The following is a 12107-nucleotide window of genomic DNA, read 5'->3' on the forward strand; positions in this document are numbered from 1 at the left end:
GCACCACCCAGAAACTGCATCTCCCATGCTTACTTCTTTTGCTTGCAGGTTTTGTTGCTACTGCTCTGCAGTCTCCAAAACACAGGCAACTTCCTACTACTGACTTGTCAAAGGTTAAATCTTCGCATTTGACTTTTAAATTGGCTGAAACTTCAGAACTTCGATTTAAATCTTTTAGTGCATTAGTAATCAGGAAACTAAGAAAAAAGGTACAGTATGTGTTTAGGGAACAAGATCACGTATAAAAGACTTGAAGAGGACATCTAATTGTTAAGACACTGATTATAAAGGGGAATCAGAAGGTTCCCCCTCTGCCCCCACCAAACGAAGAATCAACTCTTCCTGACAAATATGCATGAAGAATAGTTCAACTTACTCTCAAAGGCACGGAGCAATGTGGAATTGACAATTACGTCAGTGCTTCACTGCACTTATTATTAGAAAGTTTTACCTAATGACAAACTCTAGGCTTACCTTACAGAAATTCAAGTAGTAATGGGCCTCTCAATTTACTTTATCCCCTACAGCAACCTTTTGCTTATTTGAAGACTGTTCTCACATCTTCCCTTCATCTTCTCCTCCCTAGACTAAACAAACGTAATTCTTTCGATCATTCCTCCACAGGTCATATTTTCGGGACCTTTGGGTCATTCTTACTGCTCTCCTCCAGAATTTTTCCAACTGACTTGAAGTCTTTTGCCCAAAACCAGACAAAAAAACCTCTCTCTTTCCCCTCAAGTTGTAGCCAGCAGTGTAGGACTGCACCACATACAACACGTAGAACAGTTCCGTGTATATATATGTAGGTTTATGTATATGTGTAGGTTTAGGTTTAGCTATTGGTGAAACCAACTCTGAATCTTTTTCTCCTCCTTTCAGGACTGCTGCCTCTGCCTGTCTTTCTCCAGCCAGTGATTGTGCACTGATTACACCTGAATAAGCACAGGAACTTGCTCTTCTTGCACCTTACTGACCCTTCCTGCACACACAGGCATTTCAGACCATCTCCGCAACTTGCAAAAGGCTGTTCTGAACTCCAGCCCTGTGTGCCATAGTGCTTGCTGAGCCTGCAAGTTTTGTCAGGATACTCTGCATTTCGTCATCCCAGTCAATCCCAAATTGCATCAGCCCTAGGACAGATTTCAGAGGAATCTCAGTTCTACCCATCTTCTGCGGCTGATGACAACACATTGACAACTATTCAAGTCGAGATACCCAATCAGTATTGCAGCCCTTTCTTCAGTTTTTATCAAGATCACATTTCCTCAGCTCGCTCACATACCTGTGATATGAGACAATGTCCGAAGTCTCACTAGCATCAAGATAACTAACAGTCACTGCTTCCTATAGTGCCTATTACTTGGTCACAGAATTAAACTAGTTTGTTCTGCTTTACTCTTGATAAATCCATGCTGGAACTTCCTTATTCCCTGGACACCTTCTAGATGGTTTGCTGGTTTGCTAATAGTTGCTCAGGTGCCAAACATCGACTGATTTTAAACCTTGTGCCTTTTCACAATGTAAAGGAGAGCATTTACCATTTTCCAGCCTCCTGGGGAGCTGTGTCCCCTGTAACTGCGGAGGCTCAGACTGCACACACTGATGTGTTCTGGGGTAAATGTTATCAAGCTCAGCCAACCTGCAATCCTTGAACAAATTCAGGGAGGGCTATCTCAGTATTTTTGAAGTTTGCTGGTTTCACTAGCTAGTTCCCTACTGCAGACACCCGTTGTGGAGAATACAACCATAATATCCGTTATATTGTTATCGCAAGGCACTATGCATGTCAAGTTTTTCTGACAATTTCTCCAGCTCTGTACCTTAACGCTGGAGGTTTCTCTTTCAAGGCCAAGCAACATGGAAGCAGCAAGAACAACGCATTTGTTTCCACCTACATCAATATATTGCCCTCGTGAAGAAAATCAGGTAGGCTCCTGAAAACAACCTAACCTCACTGTAGAGAGAAAAAAAAAAAGCAGTTTTTAATGTCAGGAAAACACAACCCACAGCCACTCTATACTAACCAAGCAGAGTAATACTGCCATATGTAAAGAGTTAATCGTAACAAGTCCTGAATAAACTTTCCATAGGAAGAGCATTTCTTCCTCTGTTTGAATTCAAGTGTACATTTGTTCTACCACCAGATATTCCCAGTATACTCGTGAACCATGACAAGTTAAGGTCACTGAATTGTGCAGTTTCATTTTCAAGGTTAGGGGGGTTGGAGTTCTGTGTTTTTTTTTTTTTTTTTTTTTTTTCTCCAAACTAAAAATAACAGAGTTGGAATTTGTGGTCATGGTCAAACAGTGATAAAATTAAGAACAGATAAAGCCACAAATACAACTTTTTAAGGCTTGTAAACCCAGTTTTCTTGAAGGAGGGGAAATAGTGCCATTTAATCAAAAGCACAAAGCATCAAGTGTTTGTTACAGTGAACAGGGACGCCGAGGCTCAAAGAGGTCTGAAATTCAATGTGGGAGACAGCTTTTCTAAACTACAGCCACAGCGCAGGAGAGATGGAAACAACCAAACAACATCCATTTGCCTAAAAGCGTTTGTTACAAAAATACGTCACCTGCAACGAGACGTGTTTTGAAATTCCAATACACAGAAATAACATCTAGGGCAGCGGTAGCTGCTGGATGACTCTTGAACTCAATCACCACCATCTGAAAATGCTCAGGCTCAGCAGGAGCACAACTACATCTCACTCTCCCAGCAGCTTCAACTGGACCCAGCAAAGCACATCTATGATAACCACGAAGTTGGCTTGTTGCTCAAGAGATAAGAATTTAGCTCTTAGCATAGCTTTCAAAGTAAACAATCCTTTGACATGCCAAAGTGCCTGGAGCCTACCCAGAAAGTTTCTGCCAGTTTTATTTTTTTTTTTCCCTTGCTTCTTGTTTGGAGTGGATTAAGAAGCATTACTCAAGTTGTCTTGGTTCATCAGATGTTTTTAAAGCTACTTTAAAGTATCAGAGAGACACCACAGATTTTTAAACAACTGAGCAAGGCAACAATAAGGTATTGTTGCTTCTGACAAATGCTCCAAATTGCACAGTCAGAAGAACTTGAGCAAAAAGCAACCTTTCAGCACATAAAACAATGCCGGAGGTGCCACACCCTGCCCAACGCCGAATGGATGAATGGATTTTGGAAGGAACATGAATAGTCTGCTGCATCCCAGGTCTTGCTTTTAAATTCATCATCTTGCCAGGATTAACCTGACATCTGTGACTAGCTAGAAGATTTAAGCCTAAGTGAGAAAGTCCTTATTCAAAAGAGGAAAACGGTGAACAAATTTGTACTAAAATAAAACTAGAGCCCGATCACTTGCCTCAACAACATCAAATTTCCCTTTACACAGGGGAAGGAATGGCTGGTAATGCTTGGCGAGAGCACACAGCTGCTTGCTGAAGGGCATGAAACTATGAAAAAAATCAGAGAAGAGTTGGATTACGGGGCCTCTGGAGGCCTCTCACCAAGCCTTGTCTTGAAGTGGAGGTATCGTAGAACTTCCCACACTATGACACAGAGCTGGAGCCTCATCATTGTATTATCTAGGGCTTGACCTCTCAAATTTTGACCCCTCAATCTTCTAACTACCCCTCCATCAGCTCCTTTTAGATCGCCTTTCACCTTCTCCACATAGACAACGCAACCCTTCTCCCTCCACCTCTCCTCCTAGTTCACGTGCTCTTTTTGCCCCTCAATTGCCTTGGGCCTACTGGACCTTCTCTGGTTTCTCAGCCCCTCAAACTGTGAGGCCCAAAGCCAGACACAGCTTTTTAAGTGAGCCTTTCCCAGTGCCAAGTAGAAGAGGCAATAACTTCCCTCAATCTGCTGGTCATGCTCTTCTTAATGTAACCCAGTATGTGGTTTGCCTGTTGTATGCTCTTGGCTCATGTTCAATTTCATATTCAAAGAAGTCAATTTATGATTCATCCACTGGATTTTTTTAATAATGTAAATTGAGAACTAAACACCCAGAGGCTAGAATCCATTAAAGCATATTTGAGCAGTGCCTTTAAAGAGTCATGGTAGATAGAAAGTCAAAACCAGCACGGATAACCAGTAGATAATACTGAAGGCCCTCAGAAGTTCACATCAGAGACTGATATGCATGGGCACAACTGCTCTTTCCAGTCTAAAAACAGTTTGTTTGCTTTGAGGTCAGACAGACGAGACTGCATTACTGCAGGAAACCTGAGAAATCTTCCAGCAGAACAATCCTTTGGTTAGCAAAACTCTTCTAAGCAGCTCATTGACGCTTGCACGCCATCAATGGCTTGGTAATATTATAAAACAGAAAGTGCCAGGAAGACCCATTCTTGGGCTGCTGTGTGAGTCTCTGCCCTCGGTACCAGCTGAGTCTGAGAATTCTGTCCTAAATTTTGTCCTACTAAATGCCATTTCACTCCGCACTCATCCCCTCACTCATGGAAAGGGTCAGACAAGCAACTGCTGCAGTAGAGGTTGCTTAACGTGCAAGGCACTGAAATTACTGTTGCAAAGAGACTACACCAGACTGGAAAACATGAAAGGCTACAAAAAGGGTCTTAAATGTAATATAATTTAACAGATAACATGTTGTATGTTACTCCTAAGTGGGAGACGTTAGAACCAGATGCTTTTCTGCATATCCTGCAGTAGATAGAAATATGTGAGTATGAATTCACCACTGCATAGTTAGTACTAAAGAGTCGCTGAACTGTACAATTCAAGCAGGATGGGAACCTCAAACAGTTACAAAAACTATGAAAGTCTTGTGGATTCAGATGCTTAAGAGTAGCAAAGAATCAAGATAGAAAGATTGCAGTTGAACCCAAATGTGGATGGCAATTGGGGCACAGCAAAGGTGACAAAAGCATTTTTGTCATTTCAAACTGCAACCAGATACACTTCCAATATGAAGACAAGCAGTAATCTATGCTGGCATTGGTCTCTGTCAGTCAATACTTTGGAAAAATACTCTGAGTTACCACTGCCTCAATGATTTGTGACAGATTACCAGAGCAATCCTATTTTCACATGGACCTTTCCCTTTTGACAGTCAGCCAAGCTGACTGAAAACCAGCAGTAGAATCAGAAGTTACTGAGCAATTTATTAACTAGCAGAGCAAGTACCAAATGTTACAAATTCAGTAATCATTGATTTGGAAGGTACTTCACCTGTAGAGGATCCCAAGCTAGTTTAAAAAAAAAAAAAAAAAAAAAGTTCTTCAATTACTTTCATTCAGATCTTGTGATGGTAGAGGGTGCTTTTCAAATATGCAATGCACTCAGTCACTCCACAGATCTTTACGTGCTCACAACATAAGCTAATATTCAATCTACCAGTACAATGAAATCCAGGAAGAGTAGTGCAAAAAAAAGTTGGATGGTTCTCAACTTTCTGGTAAGTCTCCACAAGCACTGATGATTCCCAACTGTCAATTCTTTAGCCCTCCCAGCCTTGGCATCTCTTACAACTTATGTCTTTTTCATCTGTTTGTTTACACACACTGCTGCTGCTGAATTACACAGAGGACTGGAAGAGATTTACTTGCAAAGGAACTGCAACCGTTTTGGAAGTTACAGCCCTTCCGCTGAGAAGCGAGGCCTTATCAGACGCATGCTCCTCAGCCATTTCAGGATAAGCAAACAAGATTCTTACATCTCATCACCTCCTCTCACCCAGAGAGAGATGAAACCAACGTGAGAAAGCAACAAATAGGCACTGGCAGGCTTCCGATAGTTACTGACCATTCTGTACCTTCAGCTTCTCCATACTCCTGATTTGGAGTTTTGTAAACAGCAGCTGGGTTTTGTCCCCAGCAAGCAGGGTTGATGGATGATACCCACTTTTTTGGTCAAATGTTCTCACTCAAAGACAAATCTTAAGATTTGATTGAGCACCTATGACCCAAGTGCAGCACCATGTAAGAGACGTGGAATGAAAGCAGCAAAAACGAGGTAATGCATCTAACCCTGCAGTACCTGACTGGAAGACGTATCTGGCTAAGCCTTGCATTAACTCCGCTGGCCAGGTAGGTGGTGCCGACTCTCCCGTTTCCCTCTTTAGTCGAAATGTCAACTCAAAGCCGAAACCACTTGGTCCATCTGTTCCCGTAAACCTGGAGGGAATGAAAAAGGAAAAGTCACAACGTGCTTTTTGCAAAGAGAACAGGCTTCAGTGTCAGCACTACAGAGAAAAGCAGAGAGTTCTCACGGCAAAGATAAGTTCAGAAATTCTCTTGCTTTGGTCTACACCAGCTCAAATGGCATAACATTGTTAGGTTAACTGATGTAATACAATTTCAAAGATAGCCATCATAGTACAGCTCTCAGTCAGAATAATGCACTCTTGGAATTACAACTTCTTCTGGAGCACCACTGTGATTTTCAGCAGCCTGAGTTTGTTTTTAAAATAAACCTGAAAATTCTGCTGCCCTGATTATATTCGCTTAAATGGAAACACCAAAGAAAGTACCCAACAGGAAATGTTATTCAGTCCTCGTGGACTCAAATTTCTACACGTTCAGAAGTGGAATATAACCTTAAGTACAGTGTAGTAGGCTTCTGAGCTGAAACACTCACTTGTTTTGATGTATGGCACACAGTTTCTGTGCTGTTAATGGACAACAGGGAAGGAATCGAGAGGATGCAAGCAGAAATTTAATCACCTTTCACACAACACAGTAATTCTTATTTTGCACCAATATATATGATGAGACAAAAAAAAAAAAAAAGCATGTATGTACAAAGTAAGGCTTTGTATGTAACGTACACAATGTATGAATGTACAAAGCACAGCTTTGAATTTATGAGGCTATCCTCATACACACAGGGGAAGAACACTGAGTATGACAACTACAGCTCATGAATCAGGATGTTTGATCATTTCCCCAGTTTGATAGAGATAAGTGTTAACTTATTTTATTTGGTTTGGTCTAATAAGGCCTATGTAGGAGAATAAAGTCATATTAGAAGCATCACGGATATTACAAAAAGGAGCAAATAAAGGGTGTCCCATAATACTCCAACAAAACTAGTCCATAGGAATCCTGCAGTTTACACATCCCCATACAGGAAAGTTCCTGTTCCAAGTCCACAGTAGCTAAAACTGTCACATTTAATCTCTGAAAAACCTCACTAACAAGTATGTAGGCTCACAAACTCAAAAGCAAGTTGGGGACATCACTTTCCTTTCCACCACTGCCATCACATCCCTCACTCATTTGTTGTGGCTGTTGCAAGAAGGGAAAAACGTAAGGAAAAAAAAAAAAAGGATTTATACTGAGAATAAAGACACTTGATTCTGGTTTATGAAAGTTTCCATGATTCTGCAAACGCAAATCTCCTCCTCCAGCCATTGGCAAATTCTCTGGAGAAACTTTGTGCATGTTTTGGATGCTGGTACCCTGCTGACACACGTGAAAGATATAATGCACAAAGTGTTAACGTTGAGCTTCTACTAAAAAGAGCCAAACGGAGCTGTCAGAAAAGTGATGAGAGCACTTTCCATTTGCAAAACACAGATCGCTAGCAGTGCCGTGACCAGTTCCAAGTGCTGGGTGGACGGTTCCAACAGTAAGGAGCTTGTTTGAAGCAGACATGCTTTTCAGCAACCCTGAGTAATGTAAAGAGCTAAAATTGATCAAATTTAAGCATCAGGGCAACTCCTTCAAGATCCAACACAACTTTTATTTGAGGATTCTTCAAGGAAAGTTTGTGATGGACTTGCAGGTAACATAAGGAAAAAAGTTAAGAATTGAGCCCAAGGACAAAACCAAACTACGAACAGCTCTGACCGAAAACAAGAGGACGGGTAGTGAAAATCAGACATCTGCAATAGAAATGTGAGCAAACAATAGAGGAAATAAAAATTATTTATTTAAAAATCTAAGTGTATGTTTCCGTTTCTCTCCATGTCATCCACAACAAAGAATTTGAGCATTATGTACTAGAGAAGCAAATGCTCCGTGAACGCAGCAGACAATGCATTTCATAGCGGTCAGCACGTATAAAGCCTCTTTCAGGAAACAAATGTACCTTAAAGCAACAAGCCAAATAATTGCACTCGGTTCTTCAACAAAGCAAGAGCTTACTGAATAACCAGAGAGCCAGTGATCACGGAGTGAGTTTGGATGTGCAGTGGAACCTGTATTCTGCGATCGTGCATGCATGTCGACCAAAAAGATTGGTACAGGATGGTGGCAGCCTCGTAAATTCAATCAAAGCTGCACTTTGGACATTCAGCACCCCTGTGGTGTTTTATTAGTTTCACATATCAGTTAGCAAAGGAAAAACAGAAGTATTTCTTAGAGGGAGAAACAAAAAATTCTTCAAACCGGGTAGTTTTCAAGGACTGATTCCAGGAAAAAGCATTCACCAGAAACTGAGACGCATTACGAATGGGTCAACCTCAAAAAGGATCAAAGTTAACAAGAAGCCTTCAAGCTGAGCTTACATAGTTACAATTTTTGGAAAATAAGATGGCTCCCTATTGAATTTCCTCCTTTCAAGGCAGGTCCTGAAGCAACACTTATTTTTAACATGCATCAAGCTAGAGTTTGGGTTGTGGGTTTTATTTATTATTTTTTTAAAACTGAACCTCACAGATCTGTGTGCTTCAGGGGATAAACAGGAATAACTGTTTAACAGAAGACCACACGTGCTTGCTGGTGCTCCGTAAGCAGGTTACCGAGTAACAGAAGTGTTCAGGTGGGTTTCCAGCGAATTTAAAGCAAGATGTGAAGTTAAGAGAACACTGGCCTGCAACACGCCAGTGGTTGCAAAGAGGAAAAAAATCGACAGGCAATGCAACTCACCTTATTTTTTGTATGGTCATAAAGGAGCTTCTCAGAGAATTGCTAGAAAATATATAGCGTAAAAGATATGTACAGGAGCAGGAAGTTATTTCCCCTAAAATGCTAAAAAAAATCTCAAGAGTATCAAAAGATGCATAACCACCAAAAACCACTCAAAAATACAATAGCGTGCAATGCTTCTAATTCTCAGCTTTTTAAGGCAGCAGTGAATTGTCAGAAAAATCCTGTTTTGTAAGAGGTTTCTATTTAAAGATTATATTTAAGATGTTTTAGAATAATTAATGGACACAGATTGCTGAAAAGACTGTTTTGTGGGAGTAAAACTTTAAATACACACAGTTCACCTGTACTGTAAAGCTGTTCAAAGGTTTTGGTTGATAAAATCTTTGATCTGAGCTCACTTAATTTTAGATTGGTTGGTTGTTTTTGAAGAAATTGTGACACATGACTTTAAAAGCTCGATGGACTACCAAAACTTTTGTTTAATTCAGGCAGATCTTCCATAGAAAGAAAGAATTATTAATCTTCAGAATGCAATTAGGATAGTCATTTTCGGTTAACATTTTTGCCAAAGCTTTTGCTTTTATTCTTCCAAGAAAGTCTTGTGTTTGAAAACAAGTCAAAATAGTTTCAACAGCTGCCATAAAATTTCTCTCAATGAACAACCGCCCATAAATCCTTCAATCCCAGGATCCAGCTACACGATGTATGAAGTGAATTTTATGCTCAACCACTGACTCCCAGGTTGCCTTTCCTAACAGGCGCTCATTTCAATCAGCGAGTAGCCAGGAATAAATCCTGAAATCACTAGAAGTTGAGACAAGACTATGGCAGGAATTCAGAATTGTGGATTTTCTACCAGCCTCAGGTCTCAGTTTGTCCCGTTAGGAGCTCAAGACAGCTAGACACATCAACTGCTCCTCCACATAGGAGTGGAGGACCAAGGAAATGGCTTTGATCCCACACAAAGGTTTTCATTTTGGTTCAACAAGACAAAAATGCACCTATCCCAGGGAAGCAGCCACCCACAATTGGGGAATTAATCATGAGTGACTTCCCAAAAATGAGCTAACAACCCAACCACTGGAGCATCCTCAAGCTGGCCTCCATCAACCAACAAGCTAAAAAAAAAATAATGTTCTGAAAGGTGCAGACTTGAATAAGCCTCATATCCACAGAAAATGGTGTAGGGAACAGCGAGGATAGCCCAAAAAGTGATTCTACCTCCTCCTACCTGATGTGCGTGGTGACTTTGAACACACAATCCTGTAAATCAAGCACTCTCCAGGAGTCCTGGTACAGCACACATGAGGAAGCTGTGGGGAGCTGTGTTCAGGGCTCTTCCTACTCATTGCTGAAGCTCCGTGCTGCCTGCACCCATACGAGCTCGCTGCAAAGCACCTTTGCTGCTCGTGGGGTGGCCTGACCCTGGCTCCCGTGTAAACTGTCAAAGTAATACCTTTATTACATGGTTTTTGTTCCACAGAGGCAAGATTTCAGTTCTTCAGTGTTCGTTTCTTTGATTGCATGTTTTTTTTTCCTTTTTTATTTTATTTTTAAGTTATTGTTCAACACGGTTACAATACTCGAGGAGTGTCTCAGCTCTACAGGAAGACGACGGTGCCAACCCAACCAACGTGCTGACAGCACGTGTGCGAGAAGGAGCCCTCAAAACGCACGTTTTGTATCCACGCATAGCCCCAGGTACATAAACTGAAAATTGCAACACAGCATTAAGTTTCTGTACTAACAGATCCGAATACTTCGCATAGTTTGGTCTATGCCCGATTTCTGCTGAACTCTGCACTTTTGATTGAACAGTTTTTCTATGAACACCCCCAAAACGCTACGGAAAAAAAAAAAAAATCCTCATTTTGCCCAAACACTCGAGATACTAACTACAAAGAGGCAGCACGGATGGTGTTGTGCCTGCCAATTCTTTGCCCCCTCCAACAAGAGAGGGCACCACCTCTGCAGCCAACCCCATTCTGAAGCAGCCGGGTAAGTTTTCACAAAAACAAACATCGATGGAGAAATTCTTGGCTTGCTGCATGCCCACTGGCACACATCAGATAGTTTTATATTATGGCTACAGCACTAATGGCAGGCTCCGGTATCTGCCAAGTCAAATCCACCCCTATATTTAATATCAAAACCTTATTTTGTCGCATGAACAAAAACAAACCGTTCGAAAGCCAAGGTCATATATTACACGCCATTCTTCGGTTTAAAACTCTTTATCTGCTAGCAAATCAGCTCAGCAGAACAGACCACATTGCAGCGCTGCACACGGGCTGAAGACGTCTGGCTTGTTCCTTTAATGAGGTAAGAGTTTCACTGATCATGATATTTAGTTCCAGCAAAAGAATCCAAAGAAATAAGAGGCCCCTTTATTTACAGAGCCGTGCAGGCAGCCTCCTCGAGCCCCCCACCACCCCGTGCGCTGCCAGCCCTCTCCTGAAGCCACACACAGAGAGCTGAAAGGCTGCTCCCCTCCGCAGCGGAGTACCAAGGGCGTTTTTCACATCAAATAACCCAGCTTAAGAGGATCAAAAGCCAAACTAGCCTTTTGCTTTAAAAGCAGCTCTAAAAACCAGAGGCTTTTCAGTTTAAATCAAAGCAATTTGCCAAAGCATTTTCTTTCCCACTTTTGCAAAGGAAGAAGAAAAGATTCGCTTTGTTGCCGTGCAAAATGGCAGCATTTCTGAATGTCTGCTGTTAAAAGCTCCGCAGCACCGGACAAGGAGCAGAGTGTACTGGGTGTTTATTTTTTTGAGAGTTGAAGAGTATGTGTATATAAATATATTAGATGTACCAGTCCCCGAAAATGGGAGTTTACGTAGGGAAATGCTGGCCCTTCATTCACTACATTTATTTCAGCCAGGGAGCAACAAGAACGCTCTTTCAGGGTACTGGAGGATAGTTAGGAGTGCGTTTTCAGGAGTTACAGCTCCACTACCAGCAACCACCGTGAGATGAAGTGGGTTTCTTCTGGAAGCAAGGCGAGGGCAGGCTCGCAGGGCACCACGCTGACTTACCCCAGCTCCAGCTTTCAGCTCCGTCCCTGCTACTTTTGTGAAATTCCTTCTGCTGCCTTTTGCATCGACTCCTTAATTGCATTTCTTCGTGTCTTCCACAAAGACAAAGCTTCCTGCTCTGCTGTTTGCGAGCCACTCTGATGTTGTTTTGAAGGCTGCAGAAGTAAGCATCGCTGCATTTCCAGCTCTGGCAGCAGCAGGAGCTGCTGTTATTTCCATCATAAGGCAGTCTTAATTCTGCCTCAAAGAAAGAAGC

At 41.7% G+C, this 12107-nt stretch overlaps 1 protein-coding gene across 5 annotated transcripts in view; it reads right to left on the reverse strand.

Annotated features, from left to right (window-relative positions):
- Window positions 1-12107, reverse strand: part of SUFU (SUFU negative regulator of hedgehog signaling) — an 83749-nt gene that overhangs the window by 57561 nt on the left and 14081 nt on the right. For all 5 annotated transcript variants that reach the window (XM_082765149.1, XM_082765146.1, XM_082765147.1 and 2 more), the window contains exon 3: window positions 5980-6116. In XM_082765149.1, coding sequence (XP_082621275.1) covers window positions 5980-6116 — 137 coding nt within the window. The remainder of the gene's footprint in view (window positions 1-5979; window positions 6117-12107) is intronic.

The sequence above is a fragment of the Aythya marila genome, assembly GCF_965140915.1.
Source record: "Aythya marila genome assembly, chromosome: 7".
NCBI lineage: Eukaryota > Metazoa > Chordata > Aves > Anseriformes > Anatidae > Aythya > Aythya marila.